Raw genomic sequence first — 27,069 nt, 5'->3', positions numbered from 1 at the left:
TAACTAAAGAAAGTTCTTGGTTCGTTGAACTTGGCTAATGTATAGACAATGGCTAGGCCGACAAGAATAACTCAGTCACCAGTCTGCCTTCCCGCGGCACGTTTGAATTTCTGAATTCAAACGACAATAAGCTTAACTATTGTAAAATGTTTTGTTGGTAACAACAGTGAGACAATCCAGATGTGAATTATCGGGGTTATTTTTGCGGCGACAAAGCCGGAAAAATTCCAACCAATTCCGGGAATCGAATCCGGATCTCCCGCATGGTTGTCAGATGCCCTAGTGACCAGACCCCCGCAGCTTCTTGGATGAGTTCCGTACTTTGATTATTTCAATTTATTTTAATATATTTTCTTGTTTTTATGGATTTTCTTCACACTTAAAATGTCTCATCTCGTTGAGTAGACAATTATTTCGTAAGAAAGAAAAATGATCTAGAATTTGTTAAAAATCGAATTACTAGAAATTAATTTCGTTTTATTGCTTTCATAAATACTATATTTATGTAGATCTCTACTACTTAATAGTAGTAGTGGTATTAGTAGTATTATTAGTAGTAATTCAACTAATTAATTATAAGTATTATTAATTATGAGAATGATTATTTAATTAAAGTATAATAAAACAATGGTAATGTGAATTTGGAGAAAGTTTTAGATACAACCCCCTTTGATGAAATCCTGCGTACGCTACTGTGTTGTTCTGTTCGTTATTGGCTTTGTATTGGCAATTGTCATTATTCTTCCCCTGTAGGTAAACCATAACGACGATTTATGATGAAATAAAGCAGATAAAATGGCAAGAACAAGAAAGTCATGCCTGCCCGGGACTTCAACCCAGAACCTTACGTAACGAGATTTGAAATTCTGGAGAAGGCATCTGTGTTTCGCTTGGCTTTCTCTTTCCTCAACTTCTGTTATTTTATCATGCACGTATAATTAAAATGGATCTGAGAAAATACGTTGCGATCCATAATTGTGTTGGTTAGATGCTATAAATGTGAACTCCAACATGGAATAAATTATTCCCTTTTGTATGTGGTTGAACATGAAATTTTCTTACACTGTGACAATTTCTTTTTTAGTTTTTCTACACAGATAAGCTAATCTGGACTGGACCTTCAGTTTAAAATGGCATACGAACTACTACGTGCATGCACCGTGTATCGAACCCGGGATCCCTTGATTATAAGGTGACGACGTTATCATTACGCCATCGAGGAGGCCCCGTGAGAAAATATTAATCACTCGATCTATACAATAATTTATTTAAACATTTACATTTTCGTTTTCATCTTTCTTTTTTGTTAACTACTCTTCTACGACTCTTTTTTTGTCTTGGAATTTCTTCTTGTTTCAGGAAAAAAAAATAATACATGCAGGCTGTATACCCCCCCCCCCCCCTCCCCGGTGCAAATAGATAGAAAGCTCACTCTCGAGAACTAATTTATAAATAACGTAACCATTAGAAAACAATTCGAACGTTAACTGATATAACTGCAGATGAAACAATACTTACAGACCCTAACGAAATATCTATTCTTGTATAAGCTCACAGGTAACAGGTATCTGGTGAGTCATTCACTCTTGCTAACTTCGAGCGAAGGTCACTGAACCAAAGGGTGGCAAACAGGCGTCTGCTCTACGAAACTAGGGTTAGCAGACGAGGCCCGTGTTCCTGTTATCAATGACGTACGAAATAAGGAGGAACACAGCTTTCATATCAAACTATACGTGTGTTTTGGTCCCGTCATTGCATGTACAACACTTTCTCGTCGTGGCCTTGAAGGCCTACGTAAAGGCTTCTCTGCAAGAAAGATATCTTACCATTGAGGGGAGGAAAAGTGTGTGTCTGTATCGTCGATTTAATCCAATCTAGCCGTTCTAGGTTTTAGGTTCTGTTTCTGTTCGGTAATTTCACATTGTCTTCCTGCTTATGTTATTCGCGACGAAGCTTCTGGTTTCGATAATCTGCACAATCACGGGATTGTGTTGGTTGGTTGCTTTGGTGTCTAAGTCCACTTTATGCACAGTAAGACTAATTGCGAATGCACCTACAGTTTAAAGTGGTATCCGAACCACTATGTGCCTACACATTACTTTGCTGCTAGATATTTGCATGCTAAGATGTAGGAAGTGCTACATTTTCAGTGTGTGGAATTAAGATTTACTTCTGATACGAAGAATCGGAGAATGGAGTAGTGAAGAAAGTATCACCTCACATGTTTAAATTATAGCGCCCCCCCCCCACACACACAGGATATCGGCCGTGGTTTTTATAACAAAATATAACATGGATGAATTGTGTCAAGAAAAACTGGAGCCTATTCACATCCCTACGGAACTTGGAAGAAAGTCCACGTAGAAATTAGAAAATTCTGTTCCGACAAAATCGGGACGTATAGTAAATGAAAAAGCAAAGTGCTTTGAACCAAGCCATGAAGGCGTGTAGGGGGTGCGGAGATAGGATCCCACACTTTCTTGTTACGGCCGAAGGTGGGGATAATGTGATCAGCATCACGCCCCTGGCCGCCTTTACCTCCCCCCCCCCCACCAAGTTCCCTACAGGTACTCACTTTATACGACGCTGGGTGGGCGCTTGACACTTGAACAGGTGGACAAAATTCCAATTCTCCCCAGTCGGGGATCGAACTCAGATCTCTCGCATGGTAATCAAACTCCCTAACGACCGAGCTACTGCGGCACATATAGTATAGTAGCCTTTGTAATTAAGGCAAGAATTATTTTAGCGTTTCGTTCAACGGTTTTAGGGGAATCATTTTCGGACATAGGCTATAACTCTTGTCGGTTCTGCGATCTGGCTTGAGAAAAGGCGATTTTATGACGAACAACATTCCACCTGACAAGTCACGTGACTTTCCTACATTTCCTGTGTCTGTTGGCTATTGCATGAAAGACGAGTTGCTCCTTGAGACAGACAGAATCACACGATCACCTAAAGGTGCAATGTGTGTTGCCTACCTTTCCGGCATTATTTACTGCCATTAAAGTCTTATGGGGAAGAACTTTTTTCCACCACTGTACAGTCAATATTGCATGGAACTACGTCACAGTGGTTGGATTTACTTCATGTAAATCTTGCATGTAACGGCGTTAGTGTATTATTTCCAAAAACAGTTCCTTTTTACATTCATTACTAGAAGGTGAGCAGCGTGCAGTGATCACAGAAGCCAGCTCGCTTAAGAAGTCAGCCAAATAAATTTTATTGCACTTGCAACTTTCTGAATCATCCAGAAGACATGGAGGAACATGGCCCCCGGGACAGAAACTTCATTTCCCGCTTCGATTCAAACACCTGCGGGGGAAAGGGAGGGGTAAAAGCCCCCAGGAGGAAGAATATTCGTGCAGAAAAACAGGAAAATCTTCTATTGTAATTCCACAGATGCGCAATTTTTTGTTTCCTTATTCTGAGCTCATGGTATACAACCGGAAATTCTGAGCGCCCTTTTGTGACAATTTGCGGCTGAATAGCACTATACCGTAATAATGTCGATTACGTGAAGAATACTTGAAAAATACTGTTATTATCCGTTGTTATGTTGCTCGTACCGTTATATCGCTTGTGTTGCACTCAGCCAATAGGCAGATGACTTCAACAATGTAAGTTTAACAGGATTCTTGCTCTTTATTGTTGCTTCGTTACCTCCCTTTTTTAAGGAAAGAAGATGGCTAGAAGACGATGTAGGCTGAAGGTGCTCTCCTTCAAAATTCTCGGTTTTCCATGTTGAAGTAATGAAAGGGTGGTACCGAGAAAACACAGACCGAGACGCCATTCTAAAAATCGAGACAAGATCGAGACAGACCTCTGTAAAACGAGATTGAGCCATAGCGTCCAAAACTCTCGGTTGCGTTCGAGACTTTGCTATGACAATTCAAAAAAAAAATATTAAACAAAATTTACTTTATTGAGAGATTGCTTCAGACATACCAAACCGATATCTACCTGATTATTTAGTAGATAAGCAGTAATTACGAAGTCAATCCTTTTTTTTAAAGTTTTGTTTAAGTCTACTTTATGTACAGATAGGCTAATGGTTGCTGAACCTACATTTTAAAGTGGGATCCGAACTACTATGTAGCTTCACCGGATTTCGAACCCATGACCCCTTCATTACAAGGCGACGACATTCCCACTACACCATCAGGGAGGCCCGCAAAGTCAATTCATTAGTGGCACTTCCGAGTCTGTGCTGCGTGGTGGTATGTAGTATTCAGGATGAAATCCGTTTTTCGAGAGTCGAAATGAGACGTCAAAAGAAAATCGTTATCAAGCAGTTTGCCTTAATGACCTCTATACTCTGTGAAAGTTTGTAGGGTGACAAGCTGCATATGCTGTTTATACATTTCGACTCAAGACTCGAGAAAAGATAGATAAAGAAAGAGACATTTTTTATTTCGAGACGAGGACAATATTTCGCCAAATCTCTTATCGAAACCATCCCTAAAAAAAATATATGGGAGTAAAAATTCAGACCCATAAATTTAAGGTGACACTCAATTCATAATATTTTTACAAATGCCTACTTTATATTCATTTTGTTTGCTCCTATATTTAACTTTACGTCTCCTAAAACCGTCCTCCTACCCCCCCCCCCTCCTTTTCTCGGTTACAAATTCAGCATCATTTCCGCTTTTGGGATCACACGTATAGACCAGGTAGGCGAATTCGACAGAATCCGAAGGACAATAGGTACAAACGTACGGAAGAACGACCTAAAAAATATTGACGTGGTTCAGTCTAGAGGGTGGACACAACTTAAATGCGAAAGGAAATATGGAAGTGTGAACGGCTATTAAATCAAGAATATTGTAGCCTAAGTGAATACTTGTAAATTACAGAAATTTTGTAATTAATTATATTGTCTTGCATTGAAAAAATAGTGGAACTGAGCTGAACCCTCCCTATACAAATTATTGCGTATGGTTTATATCGAATCATAAAATTTACTCTGTCACTTTGTTCCCACCAGTCAAACTAATCTTTCCCAAACTCGTCATCTGTAGGTGCGGTAGGGCCTTGCCCCGACCCACCGTGTCTAGCTAAGCTCTCATCTAACCAAATATCTTTCTCACGTTTTACCACTGCACTTGAGTGCAAGTGAGCGCTTCCCCGCCCTTGAGCGCCGACCTTGTGCTTCGTTCTCTCGGCAAGGTCAAATTGTCCACGAGTTGGCTCCGTTCTCCTTCCTCGTCACGACGGTGGGTCATCAGCAAAGTAAAATTATATTACAGTACAGATCTAAACAGAGAAGGGACGTCCATTCTGTCATATACTCACGGGAATACTAATGCGTCCTTTGTGGCGGCGAAAAAACTGTGCACTCATGTTCAGGGTTATGTTGCAGGCAGTTGTCGATACAAATCTCCCGCAACATGCTTTTGTATCGTATGCAGCAAAAGTGCCAAGAGGCACTGTGTGAATTAAGTATTTTGGTTTGGGGGGGATGCCCATCCAGTGTCGTATTAGTGATTTCATTTCGGGGGTTAGGTTTTATTGAGGTATGCAATTCAATGTATAGTTACGAGCAGTGGCAGTGATTGGGTTCCAAAACTGGTGGGGGGGGGGACACGGACAGTTTAAAGTGCTATAGTCTTGAACGTATCACCAGTTCGGCATTTTTGACAGAACCCCTGAGGAAGCCGACCGGGCACGTATCTGGTTTCGAGCCACCACCTGTTTTTCGACAAAGCGCTGTTGTCACTTTTACCTGCATTGTTTAGACATCCATTCATTAACTGCGACGTTATACTCCCAAGGTCTCCACATTACATAAAAAAATAGCAAAACACAATAACACAACCTAGCAAAGAGAGAGAACCGCAACCTAGTGTTTAGAAATCTCTAAAGAAACTGAATTAGCAACATCTCATTTAGTCCACGTGGACTTGTCATTTCTTGGACGGACGCTATTGGTGGGAAAGGTTTCAGGGGACGATTTATTTGACTCCACGTGGACCTGACATGTGGTTGTTAGGGGGAAAACTGATCTTTCGGAACTTTCTTTGAAGTAAAGTGCTTTGGGGACCAGCACTATACTTCCAGGGTGACCACCCTAGGACCATGATAACATTCAAGTATAATTTCTGGTTTTCAAGGCGAGGTTTCCAAAATTTCAATTGTAGAAACAGATGTTTTCTCTATTTCAACCTTAAGTATTACTGTCTCTCACCACCCACACACACACACACAATAATATATTAATAGTATAAAGGATCTATCTGATACCAATGAATACAAGAATTCTAATTCAATTAAATTAAACGGTATATATACAGTATTTAAAATATTCAATTTAAGGTGTGAAGTTTACATGTGCCATTTCAGAAACTCAGGCTACATCCACAAACACAAATAAAAAATGGTACGGAATATACTAATCTACGAAAAATTGTTAATTGTACAAGAATTTCAAACTCAGATTTACCTAATACTCTTCATGATATCTTATCTTGCAATAATCTGCCTGTTCTGCAAAGGACGCTATCCAAGTAAACGGATTGTGAGAATTCTGTTTTATTTTCCACGCAGATTATTCTTCTCTTTTCTTTTCTCGATAAAAATAAAACGAAACTGTGAAAAACTTGCCTCGGGGCTATATGTAAATGTATGAATTCATTTGGATTAATAAAAGTTGCAATTTTTCACGTAGAATTCACGTATAATTCCCGGAGCCAGTAATTCACGCATAATTCCAGGAATTCAAGGAATTTCCTATGAGTAGCCACCCTGACTTTCCTTTGTAGATAAGGTTTAGTATAGTGCGTAGCAAAATTTGCAAAAAGTGGGGGGGGGGAACTGTCACACCACGCCCCCCTCAATAATCGCCGCCACTGGTTACCAGTAAGTAAACATAACTATTGCCTTACGGTTCTAGGCACCTTGATTCTAACCTAGGTCAGTTCATCTCATGATAACATTTACACGTAATTTAGAAGCACTTAGTATATTTACATTCTAAGACAGCCCAAACTAATACACAAAAAATGATATCGAACTAGAGTTGACGAGCTGTATCTTTGCGGGAGGCCGTGGCTACTCCGCGCAAAGTGTGAGAGAGATTCGTTTATGTAGTTGCCACCTAATCGCCCTTTGGGTGGTCGACAGCAAGGGCAGAACGCAAGTTTAATGACGCGCAGCCCGTAGCTCTTCCCCCTTGCTACTGCGCAGCTGGGCTTGGGCAGGATTCACCCGCAAAGATACAGCTCGTCAACTCTAGTAACACCGAAAAAATTAACCAAATTTATATTATCAAGTTCAGACTTAACGTCCATCTATGCATAGTATACTTCTTCAACCCACAAGGCTGCATACTTTTCGGCAGGAAAATCTCTGAAGACTGGACCAATACCATTGACTTCGCATTGGTGCGGATATATTTTTTTGTTGTTGAGGGAACGTTAATTCGCACGCTGCGTTATAAGAAAATGTTTGTAGAGTGGGGGATAAAAATAACAGAACTTGGTAAACCTATAAGTAAAAACATTAAAATACAGGGTGATTCAAATATGGTCTTTAACTTTCACATTGCTACAGATTTTTAATGTATTACAATACAGTAACGTACTACACATGAATAGAAAGGAAAATTCTCAAATTTCGTTTCATTATTTTTCATTTCATGAAAATGGTGAGGGCACAAGCAAAGGATTGATTGATTGATTTGTTGTTTTAAGTCCACTTTATGCACAGTAAGGCTAATCGGGACTGGACCTACAGTTTAAAGTGGGATCCGAACCACTGTGCCAAGTGCGTCCACCGGGTATCGAACCCGGGACCCCTTGCACAAGCGAAGGAGAAGCGAAAGGTAATAACAAATGATTATCTACTTTAGTTCGCGAGTTTGCCGCAGTTCTTCTCATCTTGGTTGAGCTATAATTCGTCAGTATGCTGCTAAGGGATGCATGTAATTATTACAGGAGATAACCATAATAGTTAAAGAAATATCGAAATGTAGAAGGGAACACCTCTTCTAAAATGTCCTTCAATTGGAACATACTGGATTCTTCTTACACAACCACCCCTGCTTATTTTCTGGAAACATGCATGGAGCACCACACCTATAACAACCGCGTTACCCGCACATATGCGAAACGGCCCTGTCTGCTGTCGCAACATTTTCGAGAGAAAGGCGAGCTCGCAGACACAGCACAACAGGTCCTGAATGCCGTAATGAGCAATGACGTTGGGTGTGGAAGTGATTCTGAAGATAGCTCTCCGTGCGGGCGAGGAATGCTGTTATGTGTAGCATGAGCCCTTCTTCCGACAGAACGGGTCCAGATGCAGCATCCGAGAACCGTTCATCTTTCACAGTAAGCTCCCGCGCTTCGAGGGTGTGGCTGTTGGCTGCCTTGAGTTGCTGCATTCTCTTGTTCCATTTTGTTCTCAGTTAGGTTATCACTGCACCAACGGAAACGCTCCGTTCTTCAACGCATGCACAGCATAATACACACACATCAGCAGCGGCTGGTGGCTCTGAATTAGGTGAAGGGCTAGTAGGAAGAAAATGGGGTAATAGAGAAAAATAGAGAAAGGGTTTGTGGGCTGTGTATTATCTTAGAAACCTCACTTTCTAATAAGTATGCGTAGCTACTGATCTAATTTTCTCTATTGCCTCTTTTTCTTCCTTCAGCCGCCGCTGACACTCACACACACAGATAACAGTCCTGCGTAGCCAAAAAGTAAGCGCTCTCCCCTTTAGTGCGAACGGTCCCGGGTTCGATTCCCGCTTAGATCTCCCAAATTTTGGACGTTGACCCAGGGTCGTGCGCAGGGGTGCTCCCCCACCCGTCCTCCTAGCCCAATGGCGCGGCACCTCAACCATGCCATACGATCCCCTCCCCCTATCCATGTCGTACATTCTATATGAAGTATTTAATTACGACAACGTGTCAAGTGAAATATTTTTTTCTCAGCTCTATTTAACACTTTACTTGATATGCTCCGCCCCCCTCCCCCCCAAGATCGTGGATCCATTACCCCAAAAATCGTTTATCATAATCCACCAAAATAAAGAGAATTCCCTGACATTCGCTACGAGACTCGGCGGCAAGCGGCTCGACATCAGGGCTTGTCTTTCCCGGTGAACGGGTCCGCAACAGTCGCTAGAGTCGGCTATTAAAATTACAGTTTTCATATTGTGTACAACCTTGACTACAGAAGGTGTTGAAAATTATGTCCCTCTGCATCTCCGAAGGAAATTGGCATTTACACGTGCAAGTTCGTCTACTGTAATTCTCCCGATTTCCCGTACAAAACTCTCTTTTAACTCGCGGACGGTGTGCGGATTATCTTTGTATATTTTATATTTTAGATTTCCCCATTTTTCTTTGCACTTTTATTCAGAACTGACCCTGTTACTCTAATCATTTTTACGAGTTAATATAGTGGTATTATGTGGAACGGGAACACCAGGAAATTTCGTTGCAAAACGTCGTCGCACTTTTCCACAATTTCTCTTTCCGAAGTAACACTCGACAAGATAAATCCTTTGTTGTAATGTGGTGCCATATTAAGCCACAATCTTCAACACACAACTTCCGAGGGAGGATTATACTGGCGTCAGTCTGCAACGTCAACAGAAAGGGAAAGAGAGCGAAAAAAACAGACTGTAGTGTGCGACTGTCGCGGACCCGTTCACCAAGAAAGACAAGCGCTGATGCCAGGCCGTTTGCCGCCGAGTCTCGTAGCGAATGTCAGGGAATGCTCTGTAGTTTGGATGAAACTTTATAATTGATTTTTTTAATTTTAATGCAATAGTCTGATGGGACCTAAATCATTTTGTGTATGTTGGCCGCGAACTTGTCCTATAGGGCCTCCTCTGATTCGGTGGAAGCACATAGTGGTTCGGATCCTACATTAAAGTGTAGGCTCAATCCAGATTAGCTTATTTCATAGACATTTAAAACAAACACGCTAAGTATTTGTGTGTGTGTGTGCGTGTATATAAGCAAGCGTATGGGCGTGTAAAGAGATTCAATCGGTTCGTCTGGTTGCCGATAAAAAAATAAACAACCGACATTCTCGTAGTTTTATATATGATCTCATTTCCGCCGCAAACCCGACTCCAACTCCTATTTCAGTATTGTCCTTTAAACGTTCCATATTTTACGGTTACATAAGCCCGTTTAGTTTCTTCCGTGTGACGTCATCCGTGACTTAAAACATAAATTTCAATGTTAAGTGCATCGTCCTAATAAAAGCATACATTCTCGTGTGGACTTGTAGATAACTAAAAAAATGCATAACAATTTTTCATTTTATTTTTATTTCCATCTTATCATGGAAAGTACTTCCGTGGTCGTGAGAAATATGCAAAGCACTTTGCGTTTCACACGGGCAAAGGAAATGTGGCTAAGTGTTTCAAACAGGGAATTTCTCCATAACAACAATTGTTGCTTTATTTGCCCATTATTTCTCATCATTATAATCGAGAGCGAGTGGTAGAGGCTGGCCAGTATTTTCTTCATACAAGTTTTCAGGCCCATACCTCGGGGAGGGGCCATGGAGGCCTGCACCCCCTCGAACTATGAAATATTTTAATGTGAACCTATAAAAAAAACTACGAAAGTAACTGACGATTCTTTTAGATTTTGCAAGAATTTCGATTTCGTCCTTGCATAAAAGAATGTGTTTGTTGGGGAGAGGCACGTTCCAGAAGTCTGCAGTCTGCAATACTAAGTAATTTTAGTTTTATAACCATTGGTGCAAAGCTATCAGACTTAGTCAGGATGGTACATTCGTTTTAGTCCCTGCCCGACTCTTTTCGGCAGCGGAGATGCGAAAAAGTCTCGTTTTTCTTTCTTTGGGTTAACTCACATTTAGACATGTTCTTTATTTTAATAATCATTGATAACATATATAATTTATAAATATATTATTTTCTGTGTTGCTGATCGTCGGGTCGGGGGGAGGGGGAAGGGGGAAGGGGAGAGTCTATCAGTGAGTTATCTGACTTTGGACCATAATATTCCATCTCTACAATTGTACGTTTGGCTCTATATGCAATACTACGATAGCATAGCACTATGCTAAACCTTATATATAAAGGAGAATATACTGTCCTTGCCACCACCCCCAAGTTTTGGCACCTTGCCCCTCTCGGTTTTGGAGCCCAATCGCCGCTACTGGCGGTCACATCAAATGCCAACCACCGTGGCGAAGTGGATAGCATGGCTCGTTACGACTCCCAGGGGTTCCGAGTTCTATATAGGCCTGAGCATGGGTGTTCAATTCAAAACCAATTCGGATGTTCTCTTTGTTTCACATGCTGGAGAGAGATGGCCAATTGTAATGATGACGGTTACATGAAAATTGATGGACACACGCTCACAAAAGTTACATGAGAACGCACACTCACATGCCCACGCAAGGTTTTCATTGGCTGATTCATTTTGTTTATTTTTCTTCGCTCTTCTGCCACTTTGCTAATAGCAAAGATATGGATGCGTGATGATATGATGAAATTGATTAAGGGACACTTACAAAAAGCACCCATGCTCAGATCGGGATCTGAAAACGCTAGCGTAGCGTCGTAGGTTCGGGGTTTGAAACCGGGACCTTCGATGGCAGGATCGTGAGTTGGACACATCACGATCTCCACTACAGAAATACTCATAGTAACTTACATTAGCGTAAAAAGGGAACGGAAGAAATGAATCTTTTAAAAGTTTTTTTTAAAGTCCACTTTATGTACAGATGGGCTAATCGAAACTGGACCTACAGTATAAAGTGGAATCCAAACCACTCTATGCCTCCACCGAGTATCGAAACCGGGACCCCTTGATTACAAAGCGACAGCGTTAACACTACGCTACTGTGTGTGTGTGTTTATCGACGTGCAGTGGATGTTATGTGATCAGCACCACGCTCCAGCTGCCTTACCCCTAAAGGTTGGGTACGCATTAGTTAGAGGCTTGGTGAACCCCAGAGCTTCTGCTCCATGATGAAAAAATGTCCACCTCTAATCACACACTCAGGGAATCAAACTCGAGTCTCAGACTCCCTAGCGACGAAATCATACGTGTATATGGGATATTCTATGTCAAAGTGCCCCGGAATTTCAGTTTTTTAAAATTCAACAGTCATTTGGATTAAAGTTCAAGTATTATACATCATTAAATTACAAGGTAGAAGGTATTTTACACATTCTTCGTTTATTCTAATTTTGTGATGTACTTTTGTTTTGTATTGAGTCACGCCCGTGACAGCAAAAACTATTTTTTTCCCTTCTTTAACTGTTACATTTCTCATTCAAAGGTCAATTACCTTCTCTTCTTGGCTTAAATAATTTATTTTTATTAATTTGAAAATTCAGAGGAATTAAAATAAATTTCTTATTAAGTGAAGGGGCGGTGTTCTATCTGTCCCGCCCGTGACACAAAATTATTCACTTACTGCTATTAAATCTGGGGAAGTATTCTAAAGGTAGTTATATTTAATAAACAGTGTTAAGTTCATAATTCATTGCACAGAAAATATAAGAAAAATGTTGCCCCATATATACTGCATTTTCACGGGTGGGACACACAGACTATATTCTGAATACATTGAAATGACCCTCCCCTCAAATTATTTTCTTTTCTTTGTGGATTCTGAAAATAACATCCACTAAAGGGGTTGTTTTTTTAGTTTCACACTGAGTAGTGATACAGTGTATCAGCTGAAAATCTGACTTCAGTGAGAAACTGTTTTGGTACAGTAAGTGAAGTTGATTTTGTTTTGTTTAATGATATATGCAGAGGTGAAATACTAAAAACTAATATATTGCATTATGTACTAGACATTGAAAAAAACTATTGTCAATGTGTGACACTCGGTTTCTAGAAAAACACGATTCACTTCATGTTTTTGTTAAATTTCTTAAACTTTGCCAGTTAAGGAGCTGTCCGAGTGAACCATCACTGATCTTCTAGCCGCAGTTTAAAGAGGAGATATTCTTAATTCTACTCTTTATCAGAGAAAATTTTTGCAGTTTCACTGTACAGTTGTCAAAGTATTTAGATCCCTCATCACAATTTAACCTCTGCTATTTCTTAGCCAAGAGACGTCACAGAACTGCTTCAGGGACTTCGTGAAATTTCGAATGAAGAGTTCAGTTAATAATAATAAGAAAATAGATAACTATCATCGTAATATTAATGAGGGGGACACGCCATTGGTCTTGGAGGATGGGCACCCCTGGCTGGACCCCAATTTTCTTTCTGGATACGCCCCTGATATATATATACAGGGTGTCATTGTAAAGGCGCCCACGGACCACAGATTCGTATAGAGGACATCAAAACAAACAACGTTTCTCAGTAACATTTTTCTCGGTGCGTCGATTCGACGCTACAGCCGTTCAAAAAAGACCGTTTTGCCACCTGGATGCTGGCAACCCAACACAACATTTGATCGTATCTGTGACGTCATTTCCTGCGGCGATACACCGCACGGCAGGGTTGCAAGGAACACACAAATTTTGTGAAAGATGGCAAACTACCAACCACATTATTAGCTGTAAAACGGACCGAGAAACGCGTCCAGTAGACATCACAGCCCACCAGCCAGATCAGCAGTCATCTCGGGAGAAGGGGAAGTGAACCAACAATATGCGAAATGGTACAAAACGTATTCAAAATGAAGTGTCAATATCGGATTTTGTCTCAGCCTACATATCAAATATCAACAACAATAAATTTTATTAAACTTACAACTTACATGTGGCTGTTTACGCCCAGTTACATGTCAAATATTTGCAAATCTCGTTGCAAGGTTGATATCTGCAGGTTTGTGTCCAGATGCCATGTGGTACTTTTGTGCTGATAAGGGAAGTATCCGAGGTTCACGTTGTTACATTACGGCTAAAACACGTACAGCCACAGTAAGAATCTAATGGTGAATCATCAGTAGGGAATATACTGTCCTGTTCACAGTTGCAAACTATTACATGTGTATCCGGTGCATAGATAAGCACAGTCGTCGGAGAGCTTGTATTACTACTACTTATATCCCTGTTTTTCAACCACTTTTTGCCACTTGGCTCATAATGCCCTAAAATATACATTATATTAACCTATGTGTTGCTTACCTTTGGAATTTTGAGTTCTTTCATTTCTATTTTGTCATCTGTTCAGTGTGTCACAGACAACTAGTATTAGAAGGACAAAGTGGATAAGATTAAATTGTAGATGCCAACTTGGTAACTAAATTTGCAAATATTTGACATGTAAGCTGAGACAAAATTCGATATGACCACTTCCACTTGAATTCGATTTTCATTCTACCATTTTTCGTATCGTTTGTTTTCTCGTTTTGTTTTACGGTACATACTGTGGTTGATTGTAGCTATGTCATTTTTCGCAGAATATGTGTGTTCCTGGCAACCTTGGAACGCATCGCTTCACGACGGGATATGACGTCACAAATGCAATCAAATGTTGTGTGTGGTTGCCAGCATTCAGGCGGCAAAACGGACTTTTTGAAATACTGTAGCGCCGAAACGATGCACCAACGAGAAAAATGTTACTGAGGAAAGTTGTTTGTTTTGATGTCCTCTACACGTTTCCGTGGTCCGTGGGCGCCATTAAAATTAGCCTCATAACAATCAATTATCCATATATATGGATAATTGATTGTTATGAGGCTCTGGAACGAAAGAAAAACATAATAGTAAAACTGCAAATAAAGGAATACACGGGAAGGCCAAAATGCGAAAAAAAAACGCGACGCGAAAGGATTTTTGGGCGCAGGAATAAGCGTGAAATTTTCACTTTCGCGCTCCTCCCGTCCTCAGTAAATTATAGGGTTACATCATTGTCCCTGCGAGCCCTCCTCCTCCAACAGGGGTACCATCTCCGAGGGAGGCCTTGCTTCTTTCATCCATCAAAATGTAAAAGGTTATCCACATGTCTCACGTCCAGTACAACTTCCCCACCTCAAGAAGACTTAAAGAGGAGAAGAAAAATGGTCAAGGATGGCTCCAGATAATTGCCGTTTTCTTCACCAGAGGAAAGGAAGCGATGGCCATTTCCGCGGAAGACCATCAGGCACAGAAGATGAAAGTTCGAAGGACACGAAGAAGTGAAATGGGTTCTCTTTGGTTGCGCCGAAGTCTGTATATGTGTTTGTGCTCTCTTGGGAGTTCGGCGCATGCGCAGTGTTCGCTCAGGTGTACTACTCTTTACCTCAAGGCATTCATGGATTGTTACTTAAAGCTGGCCGCCAAACGGGTCTTCGGTTTTTAACAGTGCAGTCTCTCGGGGAAGACGGATGAAGTTAGAGTGGTGCTCGACGCAGAAGACATCGATGCATTGGAGGCTCCTCTTGGTGGCGGTGTCGCTTACAGGTAGGTGGTGCAGCAATGGTTCTATTTCTGCGCGTTGTGACAAGTGCTTCCGTGTGTTAACCATGATGGGATTTGCCGTCGGATATACCCATTGGAAATTACAACTAGTGGATAGACAAGCAACCTTAGCAAACGGTGATTTGAGCTGGTGTAATCTGACACCCTCTTCACAACAGGGTTAGGTTACACGTTAGGCTCTTTCTGAAGGTTCGCCAGTGTCACGATAGGGTGCTGGCACCCGATTGGGAGTGATTTTCAGCACCCATCGAGAACTGTTCGACTGATTCGTGATAGATTCTCAATGAGAACCCCACAGTTCGTAGCCTACTAGATTTGATTGATTGATTGATTGCTTTATTTTACTTCGCATTTGATGATGAAATTCATGAATGGACACTCATAATCATCCAAGCCCAGGCCAGGATTCGAACCCGGGACCCCTGGCGTCGTAGCGCGATGTGACCTACTAGAGAAACGTAACACGCACACACACACACATAAGTGTGGTGTAAAGTAACACCAGGTCTTCTAGTCGCTAAGGCGTCTGACAGCCACCCGAGTTCGATTCCCGGGATGGGTGATCTAAGATCGGAAATTTTTCGGACTTGTCCTCCGCATAAAGAGGCTCTACGGTTCATCCAGTCTCAAATAAGTAGGTACCTGGGAACAACCCTGGGGATAAAGGCGGCCGGAGCGTGTTACTGATCACATCATCTCCACTGGCCAAGATCGATAATGTGTGGGGAACTATCTCCACGTCCCTCTTAAATGTGCCTTCATTGCAAGGTGCAGTGTGCACAGGAAAGTAACACCAGGCGTGTTCTTACTCATAGTCAGACTTGCTGTTTTAGAAGAATGCTTCTTGCATTATTGGTGTTGTTTAGCACCATGTTTGGTGTCTTTTTACACCATTAGCCTGTCAATACTATAGATAGTTCTAGCAATCCTCTGGACGCTATGGATGGGTGCATTGGCGCTACTGCTCCTAGTGGAAACCCAGTAGCATTATTTTTTTAAGTAGACCTAATTCGGGTTAACCTGTATGCATAAATTGGACTTCTACACAAAATTTACCATAGTTAATTTTACCATTTATAGTAAACTCTAATGAATATAGTCAATTGATACTTCTAACTAATGATCTCGCTACTTTACTTAACGGTGAGTTGAGTTACTGCTAGAAGGGTGTTCGGGTACCAAGCGGTGATCCAAGTTATCTCGTGTCAGATGGATGTCCTGGTGCTTACTAGGAGCGCGATGCTGTTCACGCAACCACCGTCTGACTGCAAAGGTCGAGAATGTACGAATCCTTTCTTCTACACCTTTAACGACACACTACCTTTCCTACATGTTTACCATCCCTCGCGAATGAAGCTATTATTGCATTTGAGGCCTCTCCGATAGTGTAACGGTTAGTACTAAGATATCCCTGGGTTCGAGTCTTGGTGGGGACTCTTTTCGCTGATTGTGGTTCTAGTCCCAAGTTGCCTATACTGTATTTTGTATTGCATTTTTATTATTTTACGTCTCATTTCTTCCACCCCTGGCTAATCGCGGCGATGAGGATGAATAATGATTAGAAATTGGTGAAAGGGCATTTACAAGAACACTTAACACGTAACCACAACGAGCCAGCTACGGGTTATCAATAAAAGGGCAAAACAGACTGAATCAAATTTTTGCTGCTTGACGTTATTTCTTAGCGCAACAAAATGAGTACCGGTGTGGTGTAAAAGTCAGAAAATCTGTAAACTGACACTTATTATGGCATTAAACTGGAATTCAATTATTATACCTACATACATTACCAGCGTCAGTATCATGTTACATAACTAGCGTTTAACCAATCCGAAAATAGATGGCAGTTTAACTCTAATCAAGAGTAGTGATGTATATTTTAAAGTGATCTTGAATCACCTTTGTAGTTTTGTGGTATGTTTTTACAATGTATTATTTTAATTCCAATGAAGTGTTCTGTCTTATTGTTTAATGGAAGGTTCGTTCTTGAAGTTTAATGAAATATACGTTCTTGTATGTTAATAAAGGAATTCAGCCTATTTACTAGCTACTTTCAAATTTAACGGAACGGGACAAGTACTGAGTCCTAAGAGATTTCTGTAAGAAAGTAATATTTTTAGTCATTCAACCTGCCACTAAATCTAACGAGTTAGGCAATTGGAATGGAGCACGTTAAACTAATTAAGTTTCATCTTTCTGAGTATTATAGTTTCTGATTTATTGTGATTAGTTATAAATCTTAATAGTGATTTGAACTGGCGACTATACTGATATGATCTATTGCGTTTTCAGTGGCTTATAGAGCCGTATGGTCAGTTTTCTTGAAATGAGAATAGTTGTCAAAGAAAACGGATATATCAGTGCATGAAAACATAGTCTCTCTCTGTAAGGATAAATGCAATATTGGCACTGGATGCTTCAAAAGCTTCCGAGACAGAAATAAATAGGCAATATGGCAGAAATCCTTATATTACTTGCAACAGGTCCAGCCTTATATACAGATTGGCCTGAGAAACCGCTTTGTATGATTTGAATTCGCAGTTGTCTAGGTATTTTGGTAATAGTTTCGTGGTTGCGTAAGCTTATACACACAACAAGGGGTCTTGCATTCGATACCCATTGGAGGAGGAACATTGCACGCTGGTTCGGATTCCACTTTAAACTGTAGGGCAATTCCCTATTAGCCTATCTGAGCATAGGAACGAAATAGGCTCTGGGGAAGTCCCGTTGGATCCGCGGGATGAAATCACCCAACACAACATTATGATAAAATGTTCTGGTATAATTTTGAGTTAATTCTTAAAGTTCCTTAAATAGCGGAAGACTTCCACAAAGTGTGTGAACTAGTTTCCATCAAGAACAACAGGTGGCAGCTCAAATTAACCTAACCTCTCAGGTTCCCTGATTTCAAAATCTTCTAAACAGTGGGGTGTAAGTGTGATTACTCTGTTGTTATTCAATGTCGCTATTCTAGACTTTTATGTTAGTCATGGCGACGAGTAGGTACGGTGGTTAGATAAACAAGACAAGAAAAAAACTCAATGGTATGGGCTTCAACTCAGAATTTTTGGGACACCAAACCCCATAACTCCCCACTATGAATGGCACATAAAACAACAAGAAATAGAATCAAAATGGAAGATTCTATATTTCTATTCGGACCTTCAGATCTTTTTATGTACAGTCACCGGCAGTAAAAATGGAACACCTGTTCCCTGCAATGCGTTATGTGTGTTGTCTAGCTCGACGGCGGTAGCAGAAGTTGGCACAGTAAATTTGCTCTTAAAATCAACTGATCGCCGTACAGTTAGGCAACACACATAACGCATTGCGCAGGGAAATGAATATTTGATTATCTACGTGTCCCAATTGGGTTAAAAGAGATGGTGAGATGAAATATTTGATGCGATAAACACGCTCATGCTTCTTAGCTATAGACCTTATATTGAAGATCTTATTTTTTCAGAATTTTGAATACCTGTTGTACGGAAGTGTTCGAAAAGGTTGCGTCTTGTATAGGACAAAATGTTCAGTGTAACCGTGAATTTTCAACGTAGGTCGTGCAATATTAATACACCACAAATCCTCATTGCTTGCAAATTGTATTTATAGTACATGATTGTAAACTCAACCCATGGTCCCTTTTCTCATGGACGTCGATGAGGGGGCAGGGGCACTGTTCCCCCTGAACTTCAACGACTCCCCCAAATTTGACGTGCCTTAGAGGAAAATTTACTTTAATATTACGTAACAATCTGTAGAATCTTTGATATATAACGTACAACGAACTCCAAATCCTAGTTACGTAGCCATCACCTTTCCAGACAGGAAATATCTACAACGATCTAAGGAATGTATTGTCAGACATTGCCGAGCTTCCTTGATCGCCATCGGTGTAAACAAGCGCAATCAAGGAAGAAACTACAGGTCTGAGTCGGCATTATGTAGTAAATTCGATTAGGATATATGTCTGGGAGGACATTGGAGAGAGAGAAAGGCAGAAGTACGTTTTGGCAAGGACGTGTTGAGCGAGTCGCAAGTCAGACTCAATTGTACAGGCTCAACCATAAGCAGTCTTCGCAGAACATCAGCTTCAGATAGAGATAGGTATACCTTTCATTAGCCATGTTGATCCAGTATGTAGGGGTGTGAAACTCAAGAGTTGTGCATTGCCATTCAGTTAAGTGTATAATTGTTACCTCTCGCACCTTACCATCAAGCTCACCATGAGCAGCGAGTCGCTCTATAATCGAGGATGAATGATCTTTGAGCTACATCACCTAGTGCGATTATGAAGACACTACAAATTATTTTAGAATTGTTTTGATTTCATTTTTGTTATCTAGCGTTGCCACTTTTGGCTAATCGCGACTGTGAAGATGAGTGATACATGATAAAATTTATTAAGGGGACACTCACAGAGAATATGCACAGGCCGGGATTCAAACCCGGAACCCACTCAAAAAGAACACCTGCACCCAGGACGGATTTGAACCCAGGATCACTGGCGTTGTAGCGCGATATGCTAACCACTTCGCTGTAGTGGTGCCTTACTCATTTAGAAAACTTTACACATAGTTCGCCATCGATATGATCTTCCTAGATCTTGAACTTGTTGGTATGCATACTAAGTTTAATATAAACGTTATATTCTAATTCTTGCAAGTATTTATACATAATAGTCAGCGCGTAATATTTTATTTCATAATGACTGACACGTGGCTTCACCCCACACTTTCTCGTTCGTGTTTATATCTTGTTTAAATCATTAATATATTTTCTAGTTGTCCATACAGTATATATGTATTTTTTGACACGTCTTTCGGAAACGACATAGGGATATACATTAAAAAACTACTACTGTATATTAATAAAACGAAATATGACACATAAATTATGTGTTTAGTGTATTATGTAGATTGATTGATTTGGTGTTTTAAGTCCACTTTATGCACAGTAAGGCTAATCGGGACTGTACCTACAGCTTAAAGTGGGATCCGAACCACTATGTGCCTCCACCGGGTATCGAACCCATGACCCCTTGATTACGAGGCGACGACGCTACCACTGCGCCTAGTGTATTATGTGATGAACATTATTGACACATATACATAGAACACAAGGGGCCTCTCCAATGGCGCAGTGGTAGCCTCGTCGCCTTGTAATCAAGGGGTCACGGGTTCGATACCCGGTGGAGGCACATAGTGGTTCGGATCCCACTTTAAGCTGTAGGTACAGTCCCGATTAGCCTTACTGTGCATAAAGTGGACTTAAAACACCAAATCAATCAATCAATCAATCTACTTAATACACTAAACACATAATTTATGTGTCATATTTCGTTTTATTAATATACAGTAGTAGTTTTTTAATGTATATCCCTATGTCGTTTCAATACATAGAACACAATATATAATTTATACTTTCCTTCTTACTCATATGTATAAAATCACATTCCCGGGCGGAAGAACATGAGATAGATAAAACCGGTACAGATGCTCGCGCAGGGATACAGTATGTGGGGGTTTGTCACGTGGAACTTCGAGGCAGGAAAGAAGAGCGAGCGCCCAGAACGCAAGGTCATTAGCGTGCTGTCCTGGAAATGAAACGTAGCCTGTTCAAATCCTGTCACGATCACACGTGGTACGTCCAAAAATACGTGACGCCCTGCCTCGGGTAAAAGATGGTACGAGTTCAGATGAGTGGCGTCTCAAATGGGCACTTGCCACGTGATAAAAACATTAGCAAGCCATGCAACTGTTTTTTGTGGTTTTTTCTTGTTATTATCTTGCTTTCCTGCCTTTTAAAGGTTAAACAAGAACGACGTGGATGAAATAGATGTCAGGACGAAGGCAAAGAAACATGTAAACATTTTTCTTGGAACTTTAACGCTACATTCCTGCTACATCAGGTCAAAATTTGCAACACTGACGCCGAAGTAAGTATCAAATCCCCAAATAAAGTAGCTTTCCTTGCCTTACTTTAAAGTAACAACTACCTTGATGAAGTACACTTATCACTTGTGTTTCCTCCACTACGAAAAGCATCTTTATAGATGTGTTTATGGACGTCCGCAGGATTTTTTCCAGGGAGGGGCAAGGAAGGTATTTTTTTTCCAGGGGGGCAAACAAGTCACATTTTCCCCCAAATGAGGGTTGTTCCCTAAAAAAACATTGCTTAAATTTGAATTTATGGTGTTCATGCAATAATTAACATACATTATTGTGGCTATAATGAAATTTTATGTGTGAAATACATAATTTTTGGTTGACTTTCATTTTCCAGGTGGGGCCCCCCTTGCCCCCCCCCCTTCCGAACGCCCATGGATGCAATGAAGAACCTCTTCGATAGCTTAGTAGGAGACACTGTTGCTTGGCAATCATATGGTCTTAGGTTCGATTCCCATTTAAACTATGAGTCCAGTCTACATGTGTATGAAAGTGCACTTAAGCTTTGCCCAGCGTCTGCCAAGTGATATATTAAGATTCAGATTAATGTATGGTGTAGATGTCAGCCCTGCACTATTTGCACCAGTCCTTCTGTACTATCAAAGTCTATTGCCAGAAATCTAAGGTCGGGTTTTCATCTCTGTCTGACCAAGGATCTTTTGTTCGTTTATACATTATCTTCATCGTCACGAGTTAGTTAGAGAACTATAAAAGCGATGTAAAATAATCGCATTTTTCAATTTCGGTGGAGGACATTTCAGAGTTGAGCTCACGCCTGATAGCCCTCCCTAAATACACCACTGCATCTGAGGCCCAAAGTTCGTATGAACCGGAGACACGTTTAAGAAACCACAAATTGTTTTCGTGTTGGTTTCCCATTACTGGAGCACCTGTTTGAATTACAAGTGAGGAGGATATTGTCCCTCAACGAAAGAACGAAGTGCAAGTGCACTTAGGCCATATTTTACAAGAGTTTGCGAAGATAGTAATACGTAAAAAAAGTCGTTTTCTCGTTAAAAAACAGGTTTATTTACGAGAATATATTATAAACATTCTTATTGCTAGGCTACGTCGAAAATAATGCTAAAACCTGTACAATATGTTCCTCCAACATAGTGTTTACGAATCAATGAACTCTTTGCCGTCTGCATATGTGGGGGATTTTGTTGAACAAACCAAGGTTATTAGAAGTATAATAAACGAAGTCAAATCTCTCAAAAGAAATGAGTTAAGTAACAGTCATTTATGCTCTCTTTGAAATGTAGCGTGTTCGAAGGATATTATTCCAAATATCGATAAGTTAGTGGCAGATAGGAAGCAAAGTTTATGGTCACAAATGTAACATTTTCTATGCCGTGTCTAGTTTGAAAAATGTGATTATAAGATTAAGTTAACTGTTACCTAAAAGTGATTGTTTTCAATAACAGATTGTGACACAAATAATTATAATTTATGAAGCATTTGCTTTTACTATTTAGCTACGATTATTATTATTATTAGGCATTCTGCATGTATTACTACGATACTTAGATATTGTTTACACAAAATGTGATTTCATTGTTTTCAAATACTTGTAGTACTTTAGCAAAAATGAGTGGGACCGGGGGAGGGAATAATATATTTCTGTTACGGGAAGTCAACCATAAATAGTATATACATTGATTGATTGATTGAGTTAAAATTTATGGGTGCGTCGGCACTTAAGGCCATTTCGCACCCTTCTGTGTATACGGGGAAATGTCCCCTTATCTAAAATTCTGACTGAGATTTAAAAAAGGGGGTGTAGATAGCCCCTTGGGAAAAACTAAAAGTGCAAGGTTGTAAAAAGACCTGCACGAGACAAACACAACACATTAAAAAGTCAGAATAAAACAAAAAACCTCCTTACAGTCGGTGGAAGAGTCCAGCTCTTCGCAAAAAACTAAAAACATGTGATAAAATACTGCTGTCATCACCCAAGAGGGATGACAAACAGCCGGAAAGGTTAAAAGTCTGCCGGAGGTAAGCAAGATCGACACATTCAACGAGAATGTGTCGGATGCTTAAAATGACATTACAAACACGACACAATGGAGGGTCCAGCCCTTGCAGTAGGTGACCATGCGTGAGACGGCTGTGTCCTATACGCAGGCGGGTAAGAATAACATCTTCTCGCCGAGAGGGACGGGACGAGGAACGCCAAGCACCTATGGTGGGCTTAACAGCGTGAAGCTTGTTCCCCGTTTCCACATCCCACTCGGTCTGCCAAGTGTCAAGAAGGCGACAACGGAACACAGTATATACACATATTGGGATATTGGGTAAGAGGTAGTTTAATAGCCAAGTATTCTTAGCTATTGGGGACAGTGGGTGGAGTAGAATTGTCGATTATGACTAGAAATTCCTTGTAACTACTTCTGAAGACGAATATTCAGAGAAGATTGAAAAGGCAGAATATTAAGTGCGTACAGATGTTATAATAGACTCAAAGAATCTGCTATTCCGTTACATTTTTATAGCATCTTGAGTGTCAGTATGTAAATTGTTGTAACCTAACCGTAACGACAAAAGAACAATGGTTCAGCCATGATTGTGTACATCCTCCAACGGTCAAATACCACTCAGTCTTATAAAAATAGATGGCTCTTGTTACGTTTTACGTTCAGACATGCAAGTAACGCATAATATATGCAATCAAGTTGAGAATTAAACAAAAAACATTTATGAGTTCTTCAGCTACCGCAAACGAACGGATCCAACACGCCGAAAAGACTTCGAGGACATGCCTTATTAACACGTCACACACGGTGGCCCATGCAGGGAAAAACAGAGCATGCACACAATGGTGAATTCAATGGTAATGCGGTGTTAGAGGTTGCACGGACAGTGCTAAAACGTGAAAGATAAAAGCTGGAATACAAACGTAGTCTCGTGGCCTTGCACTTATGTTATGTGGAAAAATTGTAATCGTACATTCAATTGTCTTGTAACTACTGCGTATTTCTAGGTATTAAATACTTGTAAATAGGCATAAAAGTGATGAAAATTATACAAAATAGGCTTAATGAACTTAAATTACTCATAAAACATTAAAATGCTGACTAAGGCAAAATTCCATCCTCTAACAGGGTCTTCTTCGGACGAATATTCACAATAAATAAATAAATTTATTTTTATATGTATATTTTTATACTATAAATTTTACCTTGGTCAGCATCTTAATGTTTTATTAACATGGAAACAAGGCTTAACAGTGTTAATTTACTCAGTCAGCTGCACACTTATTGACTTGTATTTTTCTCATTCTTGCGTCGCTTTTCTGTGATAATAAAATTGTTGAAGACATTACGTTCCTCAATGTACTGTTGATAAAACCAAACTAGCGAAAGAATCAGAAATAAGCAAAAACTAGCAATTAATGCATTTATGGGCACTATAATGCAAAATATTAAAAACTATATTTTACTACAACGGAATAGAAAAGGCAAATAGGATAAAACCCGCACCACTAATTTTAACTATTTTGAATAACTTAAACACGGTTACTCTCTTCTGATTATTGTAACGGAAACAACAGTTATTTTTCACAACTTAGTGGCCGCGGTGGCTCAGTCGGTAACGCGTCTGACTATTATGCTTAAAGGTCCCGGGTTCTAACGATGGAAGCGGCCCCGGCGCCCACCCAGCGTCGAATAACATGGGTACCTGGGGGAAACCCTGGGGGGTAAAGGCGGTCAGGGGCGTGATGCTGATCACATCACCCCCACTCACGACCGGATCAAGAAAGTGTTGGGCGTTACCCCCACACCCTCTATACGCCTTCATGGCGTGGTGCTATGCACAGGGGAGCACTTTACCTTTTTTTTTACCTTTAACTTAAATGTTAACCAACTCGTGCGGTAGAAAATGGAATAAGGTAGGTGAGCCAAAGGTGGCCATAGTTAAGTTTCTAGGGCAATTTACAAATCTCCAATAAGATATAAATTTATGAAATTTTAAGACATAACTCTGATATAAATATTTTGTAAAATTGCTTGTAACTTATTTTTAAAAAAAATACAAAACCGTTACATCTGCTCCCAAGGTGTCCCATGGGTACCAAAGGTGGCCCACTGCTTATAGTTTCGTAGAAAATGTTGCTCATGTTCAAGAAAACATTTATTCGTGATTATTCATTTTTTTTATAATTCATTAGAGAAATTGTTAGTGTCAAACTTATTGGTGACATGCATTATGTACAATAATGGCACACAACGAACCTCCGTGGCGGAGTGGTTAGCACAGCCCATGCGATGCCAGTGGTCCCAGGTTCGAATCCTTCATGAGTGTTCTTTGTGAGTGTCTCTTCAACAATTTCATCATATCACTTATCTTCATCTTCACGATAACCCAAAAGTGAAATTCTTCAACTTCCCTTAGGAGTGATATACTGTACACTCAATCAATGATAAATGTACCCTACATTTACATGTCCGCCAACCGAAAGAAAATTACATTAAAAGTGCCAATACTTATTGACCGACCCTCGTATGTAGAATGCTTTCCCCAAGCTTCCATTTCTTGGCATTTTGGATTTGAGTTGTCTTAACATTGGGGAATATTCCTGGGAAAAAAATATTTTTTGTAGTATTTAATTCCGGGTTGGAGCAAAATTTTTGCTAATTCCACCCTGCTAATTGTCTTCGAAATAAATAAAAGAAACACTTCCGCCAAAAAAATTATCACTGAAGTATCTAACAGATAAACCCAACATATTAATAACATTTAGTGATTCATGAAAGTATGTGCAAGTTTAACATTATTAGGTAATCTTTACTAATAAAACATATTTTAATGTGAAAAGTGTAAATGACAGAGGTGAGTGTGACCTGTTCCGAAGGTGGCCCGCCATCGGCCACCTTAGGAACTCGCCTCTGGATTACGTTTTTCAACAAAAATATGTACCATTCCTTTGAAACAAAAAACATTTTTACAATGTAACTATGTGGTCAAAACGATAATTAAACGAGCTTTCAAAATATGTATAAAATATTAACATTCGTTATTTTCAAGGGCGTACACACAGACATTTCTTACTTACCGTAAACGAGAACTAATCTGCTCCATCCCTGACACAATAACTTACATAATAGGCTGCTGGCAGCCCGAGACACTTCGTTTTCTGCATACTACACCAGAGGGGGACTGGGTACATTGATGTAGTGTCCTTTGCTAACTTTGTTAAATACTAATATGATTTTCGTGAAGTGGGCCACCTTGGGAACTATGGCCACTTTTGATTCATCTACCTTATGAGGAAATCTTAAATTTGGCAATCTATTTCCATCGTTTTGACTTACTTTTCCGCTGGAGCGATGTAATTTCCGTGGAAATATCTCAGGGCATGCCTCTAGGGCAAAACACTACAACCACAAGAAAGTTCCTTCGCTTTGTTAGTATACTACATGCTTTAACTTATTGCCAAGAATGTAGGCCTATATTGCATCCAAGTAGTCTTACTGTAGAGATTACTTACAAATCAATTAATGAAAAACATTAAAAAAACAGTATTTAATCTAGAGAAGGATGGACCTAAAATGGTCCAATAAAAATACCGTGAGCTATCGGTCATTATCGACCCAACGTGAATATATGGATGCATTTCTCTTGAATTTTACTTGCAAGCAAGGACTTCAAGGTTTGTGTTGACTTTTAGTAAGTTCGTTTGGAAAGTGGTGATCATTGTTTGGTTGAAAGAAATGTTGTTATCAAAGGCACATCATGAATACAAACGGAAAC

At 40.1% G+C, this 27,069-nt stretch overlaps 1 protein-coding gene across 1 annotated transcript in view; it reads left to right on the top strand.

Annotated features, from left to right (window-relative positions):
- The first annotated feature begins 15,210 nt into the window (after positions 1 to 15,210).
- The window catches only part of LOC145991075 (uncharacterized), a 122,567-nt gene continuing 110,708 nt past the window's right edge, over positions 15,211 to 27,069 (top strand). The window contains exon 1 of the mRNA XM_083126796.1: positions 15,211 to 15,346. Within this exon, the coding sequence (XP_082982922.1) occupies positions 15,271 to 15,346 (76 nt within the window). The 5' untranslated portion in view covers positions 15,211 to 15,270. The remainder of the gene's footprint in view (positions 15,347 to 27,069) is intronic.

This window comes from Lepisma saccharinum, chromosome 8, assembly GCF_977018435.1.
Source record: "Lepisma saccharinum chromosome 8, izLepSacc3.1, whole genome shotgun sequence".
NCBI classification, from domain to species: Eukaryota; Metazoa; Arthropoda; class Insecta; order Zygentoma; family Lepismatidae; genus Lepisma; species Lepisma saccharinum.
This window is presented reverse-complemented; position numbering and strand designations above follow the sequence as displayed.